Below are 18,050 nucleotides of genomic sequence, written 5' to 3' on the forward strand. Positions count from 1 at the left end.
TACCTTCTCTGGATAATATCACAAGGTTATTACCTTGGCATTGCTATGGCGCTGATTCTAAATGCCTACATAACCCCTCTTAACAGGCTATCATGATGCATTAAACACCTTTTAGACACGTAAGAAAAGTGTTGCCACGATTGCTTTCCTGCAGTGAAGACAACTTAGTCGTGGGGTCCTCCCAGGGTGGACGCTGTGAATTTTCTTTTAGTGTGTGTTTTAACATTTACTGCTGTGTGCCTGTTTGTGTGTGTCTGCTGTGTACTTACTGGGTGTTCTGTGTGTGTGTTAATAATCCTCAGGAGGAAGAACATGAGGAGGAGGGGGGGGGGGAGGGGGGATCCTGAGAGTCTCCTGTTCCTTCTGTCCCACAATAAATCACTTTTTGGTGTTCGGAACACTGCCCTCTTTGGGTGAAATAATGAACTACAGTTGAAGGATCCCACGTGCTTGAAGAGTATGTAAGAATGTATGTTTGAAAGTGTATACCAAGTGAATGTGTGTGTGCATGCGTGTGTGTGTGCGTGTGTGCCCAGGCTGGCACAGGCTTGTATTTCACACCTTAAACTTGAGACCACTAAATGCTGGAGATTCTCTCTGCTGCTGCTCTCTCTGTCTCTCTCTCTGTCTCTCTCTCTGTCTCTCTGTCTGTCTCTCTCTCTGTCTCTCTCTCTGCTCCCTCCTTTCACTTGGTACTGCATCTATTTAGGGCACTCTCTCCTTCATTTGCTCTCTCCCTCTCTGTCAAATAGGCTGAGTGACTCGTTTCTCCTGGGTCCACATGCGCAAGAGAATAAAGAGATCAGGAGTGACACAGAGACCCATGGAATAGCACCTGCTTAGGGAAGGCATGCCATTGAAGACTGGAACATGACAACTTATCACCGATCATGTCCTCGAGTCATACGCGGAGCACGCGACACAACCGTGCCCTTCTCGGACTAAGGACTATTTGCTGAGGTCGGCCTGATGACTGTGATCCCTGGGTTGTCTGAGAGGACGTGAGGGAACGGAGACATCCCTGTGGTTCTTGGATTGCTTTTGGGGAGTTTATTGAACACAGTACGGACAAGAGGAATAGAGAGGCTTTGAGGTGGTATTCTTGGTGCCTCCATGACACGATGGATTCCATGGCTCCCTCATCACACTCTCGGGATGGTTCTCCAGTTGCAAATTCGTTAATGGGTTTCGGTCGCCGTACCTCCCACACCGGTAAACAAGGTGGCCTCAAGGGGCTGGGGTACGGGGTGGGTGTGGTCTGGAGGAACCTGCGCCCGTTCATCCCGTTCTTCCTGATCAGCAGCCTGGTGGTTGCTCTCATCTACCTGCTCAAAAACATTGTCTACGGCGGCCCCTTCACAGACCCGCTCTTCTTCGTCAAGTTCAATCAGCGCTGGCCCAAGCCTGACCTCGGCCGCAAACTCTCACCCACCCTGACCCTGACCTCTGACCCTGACCTCTACAACTACACAGGAAATGGGACTATTTGAGGGGGATGAACTGGACAATTTACCTCAATAGGAATTTCTGTCTAGCAGAAAACGCACTCAGGGTGGATCCGTAAGGCTTTTTTTGTGTGGAATGAACATGAAAGCTTCCCTGCGGGGTCTGTTGATTAACTCTGTAATTGTGTTGCTACCTGTCCCATTTAAAAGCTCCTTCAGGGCTAGGCGATATGCAGATTGGTGAATTTCAAAGCCTGTCTGTCTGAAGTCTGGACCATATAATGACTATAATTAGATTACCTCCAATGCTCGGATGTCTTAAACCAGATGTATTACACTATTAACTAGCAGCCTATTTTGAAGTGAGATTCATCGCCCAGGAAGAAAAAATGGGAAGAGAAAATGCAAAATTGGTGTTGAATAAAGTTTTGTTTTGAAACTTTGATCTGCGTTAACAGTTTGCAAAACCGTGACAGAAAGGTGAGGGCTATGTTCCACAGTCAGGTCACGGCAACCCAGTCCTAAGCAATTTTGACGGCAAACATGCAGACCCATGTATTCAAACTTTTTTCAATGTTTCGGAGCAAGTCAGTCACCTTCCGTTGTCACGATGTGGCGAAAACATCTGAGAATGCTTTAAGTTACGTACACAATCAGTTATTTCCATTCCTAACAGTGGAGACCATATACATAATATGTATTATACATGTAACCTAGATGGTGGAGCTGACTTGAGAGGGGAATCTGCACCGGAAGCGACCCTACAGAGAAATGTATCTATCTATAGGATGACCTCACCAAATCAACATACAGTAACGCCCGCCGCGTAGCCACAAGCAAGTTGAATAAAAGTGAAATTCTAAATATATTATTATTTTAGCACCTAGTTTTAACGTGTATGCATTAATTTCTTTCAAGTTAGTTTTTTAATTTGGAGAAGACAGAAAACAATATATAATACGTCAAAGGTGAGTGATGCATGACCATTTTGAGAATGTTTTCAGGGTGTCAGTCTGTTTCAGTTCACCACCGCCTTGCACACAAAGTATTTGGGGGAGTCATGCAAATCCTTCCGTTACCATGACTTAACAATACACACTTTTTAAATATTAGTTTTGTGCTTAATCTCATTGTTAAGTGATGAAAGCAGGTGCACTTCACAACTCACCTTCACCAATGTTGATTAGCTAGCAAGCATGCTAGTCTTCGAACGTCATGAGCCAATTTAGCAAACAGGCTAGCTGTTTTAGGTTCGTTTACCTAAATGTCGCAAACTCACAACACGTGTCTTGAATCACTGAGAATTGCGTTATTTTAGTTAAGTGATGCTAAACTAATACAAATACATGTCGAACATAATAAAAGCACACTATCCTTTAATTGTTTTTAGTTCAGTGATTCGAATTTTACTGCTCAGGTATTTGACAGCCACATCCTGAAGAGACGATTATCATTGATTTCATTGTAAAGTAATGACTAGGTGTTGTTTACCTTAAGTTGTTTACATCTCTCTTGGCCCCCTCCTCCCGTCCCCTCACCCAACATCTTTCTTTCTGCCAGTGAATGGAGGGATGTAGAGCTATGGCAGGCCCAGGTTCGAGTCCTTCTATACTGGCTGAACTCCAGAGACAACAGCGCTGCAGCCAGTACTGTGACACGCTGCTCCGGGCTGGGGGTACGGAGGGCATGTAAACACTCACACACACACACACACACACTTACTGACTCATCAACTCTCACACACAATGTACAGACAGGGCCTGGAGTGTGTGTGCACATCTTACCTACTCGCTGTTCCCTTCCCCTCTAGGTGTGTCTGTCCCGGCCCACAGCTGTATCTTGTCTGCTCTCTGCCCCCAGCTCTCGTGTGTTCTGTCCTCCACGCCACCTTCTTCGTCTGGGCAGAGCAACCTGGTCGAGTTCCAGGCTTTTGGGGCCTGTGCCCTGCTGAGGCTGGTGGGCTTGCTGTACTCTGGGGAGATGGTGGTGGAGGGGGAGGTGGAGAGGGAGGAGGTGATGGCGGCCGCTGCCAAGCTGGGTATCAGTGGGCTGGTGGAGGTGGGGAGGAGTGAGGTGGAGGATGGAGCCCAGAGTTGGGAGAGGGACAGAAGAGCGGGACCAAGCTCGACGGAGGGACAGAGGTGGAAGGAGAGAGTAAGGGAAGTTGGGGTACAGACCGAGCCCCTTGACAACAGAGACGACCACGTTGCTAGGCGCAAGAGTGGAGGGCGTGACTCGCCAGGCGGCGACGTCACCGAGAGACACAACGGAAGAGAGACGCCCGCTGGGTTCAACGCAGACGCGGGGATCCAAACTTGTGGAGCCATCATGGATATTTCCCATCAGCCTCTCTGTTTGCAGTCCCTGGGAGGGGAGGGGCCGGTCTGTGTCAGAGCTGCAGAGGAACACCCCCAGATCTCCACCTTCTACTCCTCCAGCTCCACTCTCAACCCTGACCCCTTGGTGTCCTACGTAGGTGATGTGACACTTCTCCAAGAGGCCCCTGCTCCTGGTTCTATGGGCGCCGTTGACCTCCCCCCTCACATCCCATGCATCCCCCTGTCCCTTCTCTGCCCTCTGGACGGACACCAGGCCCCTGACATCTCCTCCATGCTGACGACCCGGGGGGAACCCACAGAAGCCACACGGCTCGACGTCATCCCTCCATCCCTCTCCTCCTCCTCTCCTTCTCTCATCCCTTCCTCCACCCCCGCTGTCTACATGTCTGGTCATGGGATGGAGGCCTTCCCCCCCAGTGCCTCCAGCCCCCCTCAGGCCGTGGACCTGCTGGAGGGGGAAGGCGAGGAGTTTGAGCAGTTCAGGGGGAACATCCCTGGGTTCATCAGTTACTTCCTGAACCCCGCCCACTTCCAAGATGGGGAGCGGGAGGGCAGGCGGAGGAGGAGGCGTAGGGCGGCAGGGGGGGCCGAGAGGGGTGCGGAGGAGAGGAGAGCCCAGAAGCCCAGAGGCAGACGCAGGGGAGGAGACGTGGTGGGGACAACAGCAGCGAATAAGGAGCAGGTGGCGGCGGAGGTTCCTCAGGGAAGCTGGCTGCGGAGGTTGGGGGTGGGGGCCTTGCGGATGGGGCAGGGCGGGGGGATGGTGGGCAGGAAAGTGTACCTGAAGACCAGGGATATGCTGCAGCCCATCAAGATCCTCTTGAGAAGGAAAAAGAGGCGAGGGCAGAGTGACCTGTGGGAGGTCTCCAGGGCCGGGGTGGAGAAGAGCCAAGCTCCCCAGAGGAAGCCGAGGAGGACCAAGGCCCAAATGATACAGGTAGGGAACAAGATCATATTCATATTTCTATAGCTAGTCACAGTGTTGAACATGGAACTTCATTTGTTCGTTCTACTGTTTCAGGACGGCTTTTCCATAATAAAGAGGCAGGTTGGTCGCCCACGAATCAGGCCCATACCCTTCCCCCCCCTCCCCAAATATCTCTTTGAGGCTCTGACCTATGAGCCACACGGCCCCCCTGACTCCACCCCTCCTACTGCAGCCTTCCCTAGCCCAGCCCTAGCCCCTACCCCCAATCCCATTGCTCCATCTCCTGTCCCCTACCTGTCCCCGGCCCCAGCCCTGCTCCACACCGCCCCCCTGCCCCCCCTGGTCCCGTCTGCCCAAGAAGACTCAGCTGAGCGGTTCGAGTGCCTGCTACAAGACATCATGATGGACCTCGATTTAATTCCCAACGTCGCTGTGGCAACGCAAACTAACGACCTTCCCCAAGAAACCGCCGCCACGGCTCCTCCGCCTGCATCTCCTCATCTCCACGGCAACCGGGACCACTCCGCCGAGAGTTTCAACCAACTCTTGACTCTCTCTGCTTTGTCAGCTGGTCACCATAGCGACATAAATAACATCATCCCAACTGCGTTCCCCGTTGCCGAGGCGACAACATATGGGGTGACCTCCAGGTCCGAGTGTGAGGTTCCGCTTCTGCAGCAGCAGCAGACGGAGGGCGATCTTAGCGACATCCTGGATCACTTCCTGCTCTCATTTGAGCAGCAGGTTGCTAGCTCAGCAAACAACGTGCTGAACGGAAACATCCAGACAGACAGCAGCCACACAGACAGACCACCAGAACCGTACGCCGCCATGAGGAACGACAGCGGAGCCCAGACCCAGACCAGACCAGCCGAGCACGGAGCACAGACCAGTTCAGTCTTCGAGCTCACCCACGCAGTTGTCTCTCCGCACAGTGCCAGACACACAGCTCACCAACAACACACACACACTCAATATGGAGAAGAGCCGGACCCAGTCAGACACTACCCTCTCACACACACCACTCTTAAACCCCCTTCATCTGCTCTTCTGTCTCAGCCTGCCAAGGCAGTGCCCTCTACTGGTCAACCCTCTCACATTCAAATGGCGGAGAAGCTGGTGGAAGAAGGCAGGAGGATGACAAGAAGCCAGGTGAGGGAAGGGATCAGAACCTCGGAGGAGGCCAGGGGAGTGAAGAGGTTCCCTCCAGCACTGGAGCAGACACAGAGACAACAAAGTGAAGAAGAATCCACCAAAACCCATCCCAGCCAATCCCAGCCCTCCAAACCCCCTCACAGCCAATCCCAGCCCTCCAAACCCCCTCACAGCCAATCCCAGCCCACCAAACCCCCTCACAGCCAATCCCAGCCCACCATACCCCCTCCTAGCCAATCCCAGCCCTCCAAACCTCCTCCAAGCCAATCCCTGCCCACCAAACCCCCTCACAGCCAATCCCAGCCCACCAAACCCCCTCACAGCCAATCCCAGTCCACCAAAACCCCTTCCAGCCAATCCCAGCCCTCCAAACCTCCTCCCAGCCAATCCCAGCCCACCAAACCCCATCCAGACCAAACCGAGTCCGTCAAGTTCATCACCAACAGCCAACCAATTGTCCGAATCAAACCTTTGCCTCCCAGAGACCAACTCAAGTCCATCTGCAGTAGGAAGCAAGACAGAGACAAAACCAGGCACCTGGTCAGGAAAATAAAACAATTACAGAGCATGTGTCCCAGAGGGCAGAAGCTGGAACGCTACGCCACTGTGTGTTTGGTCAGGCTGGAGGACACCCAGCTGCTGGCAGGCACATCAGGGAAACGCCTACACCCTGCCGAACAACCCATCAGGATGCCTGAGAAGGTCAGCGTTCAGACGGTCCAACCAATCAGGGTGATTGAGGCCTTGAAGCTGGGCGGTGGCAAAGAGCGAAGGCGGTTCCTCAGGAGGTCGGTAGACAGGTGCCCCTCTGCTCCATCTCCTGGTACCGCAGAGAACAGAGGAGAGAACAGCAGAGAGAACAGACGGAGGAAAGGAGAAGAGAACAGGTTGAGCCTGGAGTCAGAGACGGACGAGCCGAAGAGGAGGAAAGAGGAGGAAAGAGAGGAGGATAAGGGGGCAGAGAGAGAGACTGCGTGTCCAGATCATCCAGAACCAGTCAAATCAAACCCTGTCTCCCAAAGGCGTCTGTCCAGTCCAAAACTACAACTCCCAGCACAGAGGCATCGAGCTCCCGCCCAAAACGGAGATGAGTCTGGTAAGAAAGGGCCTGTCACAGTAGAGTTGGACGAGGAAGTAGACGCGATCCATGTGACCGCAGCCACCAGGTTTGAGAAGGTCAGAGAGGTCTTGTGTTCACAGAGTAGAGGGGCAGACAAGGAGAGGGTGTGTGGCAGGCCAGAAGGAGGAGAAGACAAAGAAGAAGAAACTAATTGGGCCGTGTTCAGACATCAAGAGACCCCAAGCAGTGAGGAGGACATTGATGTGGTAGAGCTGGACTCTGCTGGCAGTGTGCACGTTGTTGTCAATGGGGGTGGAGAGAAGGTGGAAGGGGGTGCAGAGAAGGTGGAAGGGGGTGGAGAGAAGGTGGAAGGGGGTGGAGAGAAGGTGGAAGGGGGTGGAGAGAAGGTGGAAGCGGGTGGAGGAACAGGCCAACAGAGGAGTCTCGGCGGGGAATGGAATCCGGGCCTGCTGCATTGTGGGATAGAGAAACCTCCCGTCTCGCTTGCCACGCGAGAGCATAGCAAGAGATCAACAGGAAGCTGGGAGGAGGAAGAGGAAGTGGATGTTTTAGGAGACTACAGTTCTGTCCCTTTGGTCGCACTTCCTGGAACTTGGGGGGAGGGGCTTTGCTGTGAGGATGAGGAGGAGGATGAAGAGGATGTCGAAGAGGAGATTGATGTCACCAGATGATAGTCTAATCACGGTTCCTCCATTAGCCCACTGTCTTGTGTGCTATGAGGTGAGACACACACAAGTGCATTACAGTAACGCACACACACAGAATTATTATGAATATTTTGTCTTCATGCCCCTCCCCCCTTCTCCCCCCAGGTGATCTCCCTGTTAGCTGACTGTACAGCCCACCTGCACACACAAACATCAACAAAAATGTCTAACAAACTGGAGGATAAACATGTCTGGGTTAAAACAAAACAATGAGGAGTGTATTACAAACTAGGCAAAGTTAGAGATTTTTAGTAGTCGTTTTTCCAATGCACAGTTTTGAGATATTGTTTAACCTAATTCTACCTCGTATCGTCAATGTCACTTATTCTGTTATTCAGTATGTGTGCTTTTTTTGTTCAACATGTTGTGTTCAGTCAGTTGTCCTGTTGATTTCTTTTAATACCACAGCACTCTGTTTCTGTTTTGGCTGACAAGTGTTTCAGAAAGCGACACAAGTTCAGGAGTGTTTCAGTTCCCTAGACAAATCACGAAAGATACTTGGAAGAACTCGCAAAAGAATTGAGGAATGTTGAATTGTTATCTATGCATCATTTTGCATCAAATACATTTTCCTCAAATTTCATAATTTATCATTTGCTGAGGGTTCTAGAATGTGATCACGTCATGGTTCCTGTTTTTGTTGTTTTGTCCGCTTGACATGTTTAAAACCAATTCTACAGAAAGTTTTCTTCTGAATTGCTGATTTAAATAAAAATAAAATATTTTATCAAACCTTTATATTTGTGCGAGTCTGTCACAAGTTAATTGTTAATCGTGTAATATCTTATTTAATTCACTGTCCCTCTCGACAACACGCACACATGAATGATTCAAACAGACCTGTTGACTGAAGTGACCATGAGTTTATTTGTCAACCAGTGGTTCAAACCTCCTACACACACATGAACACATCAGAGCTGGACCACGGCGGCGGCCATCTTCCCTTCGCTGCACTGGACCGAGGGGGGCGGCAGCCATGTCGAGACCTGCGTCTGACGACCTCCGCTCCGATTGGTTCCAGCACCTCAGGGGGGTTGTGGGTATCCTCCCTGTGGAGCCTAAGGGGGGGGTGGGGTTCGGGTGGTTCAGCGCAGGTGTGTGTGTGTGTGTGGCTGCTCGAACCAGATAAAAAGACACTGTGTGTTATCTTAGTATCAGTACATCTACTATATGTCGTGTGTGGGCCTGTGCTTTTACAGTGCGACATTGTCTCATCGTACCGTGGAGTGGCTCTGTGTGTCAATGGGTCTGCCCATGCTGTCCTGGTCAGGGGAGACGGGGAGAGAGGGCAGTACTAGGGGGTCGGGAAGGGGGAAGGGGGTTGGGGGGGTTGCTGTCCTCAACCTGGCCCCCTCTTAGTGCTGGATACGACGGATGGACTGGATCTGGGGGGTCTGGCAGTGAGAGCCCCAGTTCTTCCAGTGCTGGTAGTCTCCGCTGTGCCTCTCACACTCCATGATGTACTGCTGGCCCCTGTATCCAGGGTACTGGTAGCACACAAAGCTGCAGAGAGAGAGAGAGCGGGGGGGGGGGGGGGGGGGCAGTTTAGCTGTGAGCTTCTGGGGTTCAGGGCTGGGACTAGTGTGTGTGTCGTATGACACTCTCTGGGTGAGCATTGGGTCAGCTTGTAGCATTTGAGTTTGGTCTGTTTCATACAAGCCTATATACGTCCCAGTTTGTTGTCATGCTAGAACTGGTTACATGGTGGATGTTTGTGTGCGCGGCGTTGTAACTCACGCGCCACACTGCACGTGCATGGAGCCCACTTCGGGCATGCACCAGCCCATGGCCTGCAGGGAGGGGTAGTCGTCACACAGCTCCACGCTGCGGCCCATGAAGTTCTCCTTCTCAAAGATCATCATACGGCTGCTCTGGTGGGACTGCAACACACACACACACGGACACGCCAAGGTTTGTACACTTTTATACACTCTCACTTCCGCTTCTCTTCCCACTGTCTCTCTCTCTCTCACACACTCTCTCTCTCTCACACACACACACGCCAGGTACTCACGGCACAGTAGATGGGGCGCAGGGACATGAGGCGCTCCACGTGGTAGGACAGGGAGCCGCTGTAGGAGTCCCAGTGAGGGTACTCTCCCCTCTCCAGGATGAACTGCTGGCCCTGGAAGTCATGGTGCTCAAAGCCCACCCAGCTACACACACACACACACACACACACAGAGATGGAGAGAAAAGGGATGAGGATGGAAACTGACACCAACATGGTTTAGCGAGATTCACTCGAAATGTACACAGACTCGTCAGTTACAAATGCTGTAGTTCCTGTTCCACACACACACACACACACACACACACATGGAAGTACTTACGCTCCACTCTCCACTCTGATGGAGCGGATGTTGTCCAGGCCACACTCCTGGATGTTGCAGCACTCAGAGGTGAACTCCTGGCACTTTCCCTGGAAGTGCTCCTGCTCGAAAACTGTCACCTGTAGAGAGGGGGGGAGGGAGAGAGAGAGGGAGAGAGAGAGAGTCAAAGGAAGAGGGAGAAAGAAGGGTATGTAAGAAGCTGGCAGAATTCATCCAGCCATTGTATGTGTATGTGTGTGTGTGTGTAAATAACATGTTGAATGTTTGTAGTAACCTTGAAGAAAGGGGCCATGCCCATTCCCGAGTTAACCATAGATTGCATCATTGGGGATCTTGTAGATCTGTACATCTTTACTCCTGAGATGAAGGAGCAGCAAGGAAGTGGCAGAGAGAGGGAGAGAGAGAGAGAGAGAGAGAGAGAGAGAGAGAGAGAGAGAGAGAGAGAGAGAGAGAGAGAGAGAGAGAGAGAGAGAGAGAGAGAGAGAGAAAGAAAGAAAGAAAGACTTTGAGGACAACATTCTAAACAACCCTTGTTCAGTCACTCCAAAACAGAGCTCTACTCCTCTCTATTACGCTTTAAAATATTCTGCTTTTAAACGTTCATCTCACTGGTTAGTAAGAGTTTACTGGTTAGTGCCGCAGTGTTGTTTGTCCTGGACAGAAATTAACACAGATTCTCTAAACTGGTGCAACACAAGTGTGTCTGCGGAACACCAATTATATACAATATACATTAAACATTAAATATACAAATATATTCTAATTTTTCAACTGTAAGATACATTCCTCACATTAAAACGCATGTAGTCTGTGGGGATATTGATAAAAATGGATGAGAAAGCACGCCTTCTCATTTTTATATAAATAAGCAACGGAATATTCCGCCAACGGAATATGGAGAATAAGGGTAACTGAAATATGCTACATGAAGTGTAGCCTAAATATTAAACGTGTTTGTATGGTTAGTGCTTTTTGTGAGTTTTAATTGTATGTGTATAGGTCCTTGAATAAGTCTGTTGCTATCTGACTTTCCCTCATCTGTTAAATACGGAATTGGCACCTTACCTTACCTAGATAGTCACTTATTCGATGAACTCGGGAGTGGCACGCGCCTAACGCCTGTCTCGCGTAGAGCTTTAACCGAATCTGGCGCTTCAGTTATATACCGGTCGGAACAGGAGCGCGCTTGCCAGGGCGCGTCCATGGTGCGCCGCAAGTTTCCAGCTTCCATTTCGAACATCGACAGCAAAGCACGTTCCTGGCATTTCTGGTAGGTCTCTGCGTCTTTCTGACCCAGGGCGATGAGCCAGGTCAGCACATCCTATAGATGGCCAGACCACTCTGTGTGTCGTTCTGGAGTGAATGGACCGGAAACAATAGTGGACCGATATGTTATGCACCAGTCAGCAGTCCAGCGTGTGCTGGGGCACAATAGGCAGGATAGAGATGGAGAATGTTGGGATTAACAGTGCGCACGCACAGCACAAGTGTCATTGGGGGGCAGTGAACAGCAGGGAGGCTATTCCTATACGTTTATGTACAGACAAATGTTTGAGGACAAAAAAAAAGAAGCGTTATGTGCATGAATGCCATGTCACCAAGCGCGCGCACAATTTCAAAGAGTTTCCTCCGAGGTTGCAACTCCACTCAAAAAAAGCAAAAACACATGCATTTGTTTCATGTTTAGGAAATGTGATAAAACTCCACAATGGGATTCCTCTGCATGAAGAAAGATTAAACCTTATTTAATGGAACTAGATTTGCCTATACAATCACCTTGTGTAAATAACAAGCAGATGCTTACCAACATCATCCTTGTCTCTCCCTATCAATTCACTCAAATCTAATCCCACCAACAGGCTGGCAATCAATGTCAAACTAAACGGCAAACGGGAGTGTATCTAAATATCTGTGACATTGCAAATGTAGTTGACTTCAACCCAATATTTCCATAATACATTTAGCCAGCCTGTGCTCATCCGGGGAATATGTCAACCAGATTCCCTAAAGAACACAGTGTTCACTTTGAAATATCAACAACGTGAATATCCAGTACAACGTAAAACACAGTATTTAGAGGTATACAGTAAACAGCTCATATGTTTTCTAAACCATAATCAGTAACGTCTCTTAGCCTCACAGTCACAGTTAAGTGAGATGGATTTTGGACTTTGTTATGTTCTACAGTCCTCCCACCCAACTCACCCATACACACCCTAACCCTGCCTGTACTCCCCTCCCCTGTGGCTGTCCCTCTCTGATGATGCGGTGGTTCTATTGTCCCATGCTTCTGACCTCAGCGGGTTTGTTTCTCTCTCTCTAATCCCTCTACGGTGGGCGCCAGCGTATAAAAGGGCGGCGGACACTCTGAGCTACACACACTCTCTGAGTGAGGCTCTGCGCAGGTATCACACACACACACAGGTAAGAGCGGCAGGCGCACGCATGCACACACACATGCACAGGTGAAGAGGTGTCGGGACACCTCTTCAAAACGGCAGTCACAACTCGTAGTACATTTACCATTCACGTAAGAAGCAACACATACGCAACTGAAACAGGACTTCAACCACACGTTCTCTTCTCCTTCACTGTCCTGCCTCTCTAATTCCTCCCTCCCTTCCTTTCACCCTCCCCTCACCCCCCCCCCCCCCGTCTCCCCCATCCCCATTCACCACCTCCACCACCTTTCACTTCCACCCTTTCTCTCCTCGCATGAGGTGCTCATCCCTCTCCTCCTCTCATCCTCTCCTCCTCTCCTCTTCTCACTCCCAGTCATCATGTCCACTGGAGATAAGACCAAGGCTGCTTCCCAGACCGACGGGAAGGCTGCCCAGAGCAAGAAGTCCGAGATGGGAATGATGTCCTACAAGGCAAGTATCCCCTCAGAACAGCAGCTCTGTCTCCCCGGGCCCAACCTAACACAAACACGCCCTTCTGGAACTTACCAGCCCTGTGTTGTTTCCCCTCAGATGTACGTGTTCGACCAGGAGAACTTCCAGGGTCGCATGATTGAGATCAGCAACGAGTGCATGAACGTGTGCGAGATGGGCATGGACCGCGTGCGCTCCCTCCGTGTGGAGTGTGGACCGTAAGTGAACCGCCTGAACAGGCACAAGGACCGCCAGGGAACTGACTCTACACAGTAGTACACATATCTCTGTAGAAGTCAATGACCGTAGATGGAATTCCACTGAGCTCTATCCTCCAGTATGTGGTATTCTTTATGGCATATTCACTGGACAGCTGGTTGTTGTTAAAAGGGCAGTGTGTGTCGCCAGGTCCAGGCTCAGGTGATTATGTGTCTGTGGTAGCTGTGTGGCAGCATGCTGACCTGCAGTCCTGTGGCTTTCAGCTTCGTGGGCTTCGAGCAGATGAACTTCTGTGGAGAGATGTACATCCTGGAGAAGGGAGAGTACCCTCGCTGGGACTCCTGGAGCAACTGCCAGAAGAACGACTACCTGCTGTCCTTCAGGCCTGTCAGGATGGTGAGAGCCTCCTCTCCTCCTCTCCTCCTCCCCTCCTCTCCTCCTCCCCTCCTCCCCTCCTCTCCTCCTCTCCTCCTCCCCTCCTCTCCTCCTCTCCTCCTCCCCTCCTCCCCTCCTCTCCTCCTCTCCTCCTCCCCTCCTCTCCTCCTCCCCTCCTCTCCTCCTCTCCTCCTCCCCTCCTCTCCTCCTCTCCTCCTCCCCTCCTCTCCTCCTCTCCTCTTCTCCTCCGCTCTCCCCCGCCCTCACCTCCTTTTTTATTCCCTCTCCTCCTCTCCTCTCCCCTCCTTTCCTCTCATGTCCTCTCCTTTCTTCCCCGCTCCTTTACCCCTATCTTTTCTCCCCTCTTCCCCTCCCCTCCGTCGTTCTCTCTCCGTCATCCTCTCACACGTCTCTCTCTCTCTCTCTTCCCTCTCTCGTCCCTCTCTCCCAGGACCCTGAGAAGCACAAGATCTGCCTGTACGAGGTCGGACAGTTCAAGGGTCGCAAGATGGAGATCATGGACGACGACGTCCCCAGCCTGTTCTCCTACGGCTTCACCGACAGAGTGGGCAGCATCATGGTCAGCTGTGGAACGTGAGTGGCCGCAAACACCCGGGAGAATTAGCCTAGATAGCACTCACGGGCTAGGGTTAGAACGCAGTTAGAGAACACGAGGAACACATAGAACGGGCCAGACACAGTGAGAAAACATGCGGTTGGGTGGTCGCGGAGAGAGATTAAGAATCTCTGACCTGTCATGTTCCTCTTCTCCCCCCCCCCCCCGCAGCTGGGTCGGATACCAGTATCCCGGTTACCGTGGTAGCCAGTACCTGCTGGAGAAGGGCGAGTTCAGACACTTCAACGAGTACGGCGCCCGCTGCCCCCAGTTCCAGTCCGTGAGGCGCATCCGCGACATGCAGTGGCACCAGATGGGATGTTACACCATGGCCAGCAAGTGAGGCTCAGGGAGGGCGAGAAAGAGAAAGAGCGGAGGCGAGGGAGAGGGGCGGAGGAAGAGAGAACGGGGGAGAGATGTCTGAGGCCTGGCCTCTTCCCTGGCTGAGGCGTGTGACCCTGCACAGCGAGGGAGGAGGGCGAGGCCGAAGAGAGAGCCTTCTACTCACGTAGAGGACGCCTCCGAGGAAGGAGCCGCTGGCGACCCAGACACCCCTCCCCCACTCTCTGCTCTTCTCTTTCTCCCCCAGGGTCTGACCTCGGCTCCCCCACTCCCCTCATCCCCCCTCCCCCCATTCACCTCCTTCTTTTTCGTTCCCTATTCCTTTCACCCCCCCTCAGTTCATTGCAGCACCAAAGAGGGAACGAGAAATATCTTGCTGTTTTACACATGATTCTCGGCTCAGGGTATGATGCACCATGGGAAATTGAGTTTCTTTATCCTCCCCTACTTCCTAAACCTGTGTATCGCACTCCCTCTCTGCTGTACAGAATCCTGGCCAACTTTTCAATAAAAATGAAAATCTTGATTTTAAAACGTTGCCTCTGCATTATGACCAGTTATTTAACATAACCATAAAATTACTCACGTAACAATATTCACATAAAACCAACAGCATTTTATCAAATAAATGTCCAGGAACATGTCTCCAATGATGTGTCTTTTGCATACTCCTGTACTGCAGATGGCGCTAAAATACACAAACTATCCTGAGGTGGTTAGAAAGGGACTTTATAAGAGTCTATTGTTGATGATTATATTTTACTATCTAGTTTTTACAATGTTGAATCTCAAAGAACAAACCATTCTGATGGTGTTTGTGTTCCAACCTCTCAACCTCTCAACCTTTACATCTTTTTGCTTATGGTGAAGAGAGCTCACAAGTACAGAGGTGACACAGGTGCACAATGAATTACTTCATTTTTTATTCAATGTTTATAACAACTTTAGTTGACTTAGTTGATGAGACCAAACTTTGAAATACTGGAGTTTCAGTTACAAAACATATTGTAAATGTAATCATTTTGTAATGTAATGTAAATGTAACGTAAACTCTCCATGCCAAGGCCCCTCTAAACTCTTCAACAACACCACCCACAGTAGAGGCCCTTGTGCAAGGGCCTCCTCTTCTTCCTCTCCTCCCAACTCTCCCTCTGCCCCTAGGTCTTCCTCTCCACCCACCCCTACATGCCACTACCTCAACAGTGTTTTGGCTGCGCTCTACAACAGGGGCTGCATTTGTCTCTGATTGGGTAAGAATGTCTGGGGGGGTCTGTGTTGCAGAGGGTGACTTGTTTGGTTGGTTTAGAGCAGCTGTGACCATTTGTTTTCCCCTCGCTAAGGGACACAGTCACCTCAGTCTTGCCAGCTCTGACTGCGCTTCTCTGACTGGCCGTTCTGAATGGCCTCGACCTGCGAGGCCGCTTGCTGCTATGAGTCAGCCTGTGGGACGTCGGGTGGTGCGGCCGGCAGGAGGTCAAAGGGCAGAGGCTGCCAGGGGGCCGGACTCTCGCTGCTGTGGTGTTTCCTGAGTGGCTTCATCTGCCTCGAGAGACGACCGTGCATTAGGTGTTGAACCGTATATGTTTGAGCCTGAATCAGAGGAAGAATCTGAGGAGCAACCAGTCGCCCGTAGATTGGAAATGACTTCTTCAGAGTGGTAAGTTTTGCATTTACTTGAATTTGCAACAGGTAGCCTAACATCACCTGTTAGCTACCACTCGCGTCAACGAAACTATTACTACTCTCGTCTGTGTCAGTAGCTCAAATTTTATCTTGTAACTACTATCCTGCTGATTAGGTCATCTGATTATGAGATTATTACCTTTTTTCCATGGAGTAATATGTGATCTTACAACTACATCGATCTCCCCTTGCCAGGTGTACTTGTGGAAACTGTGCACACATGCCCCAGGAGAGAGAAAATATATGTTGCCGGGAAATACCTCAGGTAACTAAAACAGGAGATACATGTTCTCAAGTTACTTTCTGCTCATTCAAAATTATGAAATAACAGCAGGGTCATTGTGTTTGTTTTTACAGGTCATGAGGAGAATGACCCAGGTTCCTGGGGAAATAACCTGTATGATTGACCATCCTGGCCTCAATCCGGTGTCCAATCCATCTTTGCCAAGTTGTTCCAGCTTCTTTGACAACCCTAATGAAATGAGTTTACATACCAAACATAGCAAGATATACAAATGGTTGAGTGATCATTGAACTTATGCAAAAGTCCCTCCTTCTCCATGTATGAGCTTCCCCCCACCTCGTTGCTCTGTGTAGAAAGAGAGAGACACACACAATAGGTATTCATCAACCTTTTTCCACTCTGTATCAAAACTGGGGCTTATGTACACACATTTTCAGACCATTTTGACCACATATGTATAACATTGATAAGACAGATAAGGCTTATAAGGGTTTCTCAGTACTACTTGTGCATATGCATGTGATCTACAGCGTTATAATACCTGCACCAGCTGTATGTCTGTGATTTGGTTGGTCTGCACATCCATCATTGTGTAGCTCCCTTACCTTGCAGAATGTCCTAGAATGCAACATTTTTTTAAAAACATTTTTTGTCAATAAACATGAGTGGAATTATTCACTGTAAGGCAACACTTCGCCTGAAATAGTTGGAATAACGCATAAACATTCAAACAAACAAAAAAACAAGTATACCTGGTGAGTATGCTCACATATCACCGCCGAGAAAGACACTGTTTGCCTCACTGAGCATTTGAAGCTTTTTTGTTTGCCATTCAGTCCAGCTGTGGATTATAGCCGGTTCCAGGTATATCCCGGCATATCTTCTGAAGGCATCATAAGTATCTGTTCTCAGCTGCATTGCCTCAAACATCTATAAAAGAATTCAAAGTAAATCAGTTGTGAAGTGAAGGTTAGACAAACACATTCGGCAGGGGACAATGATCACAGTACCTTTTTCATCTTCGAAAATGAAGCTCCACAAAAGTAAATGGCCGCAGACAGCTGAAGGTTGACCACAGGGATGCTCCCAAGAACTGGCTGACTCTTCCACTGTCTGAAGAACTGGCAGTGAGGGCATAGTTGGTCAATAGCTAGGAAGGACCCTGTTCTGCGTGGCAGGACATTACAGGGACACTATTTTAGTGGGGGTGTCTTATGGATTGCTCAGTGCCTAAGGACAATGTACTGCTGTGATACAATAGCGCAAGTAAATGAAAAGGCATCTTCAATACACAATTTACTATTCAGTCATATATTTTGTATATAAACCAAATATAATTTTCACCAGCCTCCCCCACAAAAGGCAATGCAATCGAATGAGATCAGACCAATCAGTGATAATACAGATGAATAGTATGAATAATTCTATTCTTACTATGAATAGTTCGTTAATTTGTTGTGAATGGCTCACATATTAATAAAAGTACCCATGAAAAACATACTTGGATAACACTGCTCAGCATTCCCTGTACAGCCTGGAACACTGCATTTACGACCGTGGTTCATTTTCAATATCCTTGAAAAACTTCCAAACTTCTTTGTAATTACCATGGAAGTACACAGCTACACTAGTGGGTGAGATCTACGCGACATCCATTCATGTTCCTGGGCCAGAACACCAGTGGGCTGGTCTGTATGTAAATGTTGGGAC

The 18,050-nt window shown here is 49.9% G+C and overlaps 3 protein-coding genes across 5 annotated transcripts; 2 read left to right on the forward strand and 1 right to left on the reverse strand.

Moving 5' to 3' along the window:
* The first annotated feature begins 2,028 nt into the window (after window positions 1-2,028).
* On the forward strand, window positions 2,029-8,953 carry LOC134032841 (uncharacterized). The gene is made up of 5 exons (XM_062476899.1): window positions 2,029-2,413; window positions 3,006-3,120; window positions 3,256-4,721; window positions 4,806-7,292; window positions 8,855-8,953. The coding sequence occupies exons 2-5, from the start codon at window positions 3,009-3,011 to the stop codon at window positions 8,951-8,953; spliced, it is 4,164 nt and encodes a 1,387-aa protein (XP_062332883.1). The 5' UTR covers window positions 2,029-2,413; window positions 3,006-3,008.
* cryba1l1 (crystallin, beta A1, like 1) lies at window positions 8,499-11,195 on the reverse strand. 3 transcript variants are annotated; one of them, XR_009932058.1, is made up of 7 exons: window positions 11,059-11,195; window positions 10,263-10,345; window positions 9,989-10,107; window positions 9,670-9,811; window positions 9,393-9,535; window positions 8,876-9,158; window positions 8,499-8,713 (listed from the first exon to the last, which is right to left on the reverse strand). XR_009932058.1 is itself a non-coding variant. In XM_062476948.1 (6 exons), the coding sequence occupies exons 2-6, from the start codon at window positions 10,335-10,337 to the stop codon at window positions 9,011-9,013; spliced, it is 627 nt and encodes a 208-aa protein (XP_062332932.1). In that variant the 5' UTR covers window positions 10,338-10,345; window positions 11,059-11,195; the 3' UTR covers window positions 8,499-9,010. The 3 variants fall into 3 exon arrangements, 2 of the variants coding, with proteins under 2 accessions (XP_062332932.1, XP_062332933.1); XM_062476948.1 differs by having other exon boundaries at window positions 8,499-9,158; XM_062476949.1 differs by having other exon boundaries at window positions 8,499-9,158; window positions 11,054-11,181.
* Window positions 11,196-12,330: 1,135 nt separating this feature from the next.
* On the forward strand, window positions 12,331-14,951 carry LOC134032784 (beta-crystallin B1-like). The gene is made up of 6 exons (XM_062476847.1): window positions 12,331-12,412; window positions 12,764-12,861; window positions 12,961-13,079; window positions 13,344-13,476; window positions 13,907-14,049; window positions 14,243-14,951. The coding sequence occupies exons 2-6, from the start codon at window positions 12,769-12,771 to the stop codon at window positions 14,412-14,414; spliced, it is 660 nt and encodes a 219-aa protein (XP_062332831.1). The 5' UTR covers window positions 12,331-12,412; window positions 12,764-12,768; the 3' UTR covers window positions 14,415-14,951.
* Window positions 14,952-18,050: the final 3,099 nt, after the last annotated feature.

Source organism: Osmerus eperlanus, chromosome 13 (assembly GCF_963692335.1).
Source record: "Osmerus eperlanus chromosome 13, fOsmEpe2.1, whole genome shotgun sequence".
Classification (NCBI taxonomy): domain Eukaryota; kingdom Metazoa; phylum Chordata; class Actinopteri; order Osmeriformes; family Osmeridae; genus Osmerus; species Osmerus eperlanus.

What these genes read in the sequence shown, in the direction of transcription:
- LOC134032841 (XM_062476899.1), top strand. Translation starts at nt 3,009, where the DNA reads ATGGAGGGATGTAGAGCTATGGCAGGCCCAGGTTCGAGTCCTTCTATA. An exon ending in CACGCTGCTCCGGGCTGGGG is followed by an intron (nt 3,121 to 3,255) that starts GTACGGAGGGCA and finishes CTTCCCCTCTAG; the next exon opens with GTGTGTCTGTCCCGGCCCAC. An exon ending in CCAAGGCCCAAATGATACAG is followed by an intron (nt 4,722 to 4,805) that starts GTAGGGAACAAG and finishes CTACTGTTTCAG; the next exon opens with GACGGCTTTTCCATAATAAA.
- cryba1l1 (XM_062476948.1), bottom strand. Translation starts at nt 10,337, where the DNA reads ATGTACAGATCTACAAGATCCCCAATGATGCAATCTATGGTTAACTCG. An exon ending in ATCAGAGTGGAGAGTGGAGC is followed by an intron (nt 9,812 to 9,988) that starts GTAAGTACTTCC and finishes GTGTGTGTGTAG; the next exon opens with CTGGGTGGGCTTTGAGCACC. An exon ending in ATGCACGTGCAGTGTGGCGC is followed by an intron (nt 9,159 to 9,392) that starts GTGAGTTACAAC and finishes CTCTCTCTGCAG; the next exon opens with CTTTGTGTGCTACCAGTACC.
- LOC134032784 (XM_062476847.1), top strand. Translation starts at nt 12,769, where the DNA reads ATGTCCACTGGAGATAAGACCAAGGCTGCTTCCCAGACCGACGGGAAG. An exon ending in TGGGAATGATGTCCTACAAG is followed by an intron (nt 12,862 to 12,960) that starts GCAAGTATCCCC and finishes GTTTCCCCTCAG; the next exon opens with ATGTACGTGTTCGACCAGGA. An exon ending in CTCCGTGTGGAGTGTGGACC is followed by an intron (nt 13,080 to 13,343) that starts GTAAGTGAACCG and finishes TGTGGCTTTCAG; the next exon opens with CTTCGTGGGCTTCGAGCAGA.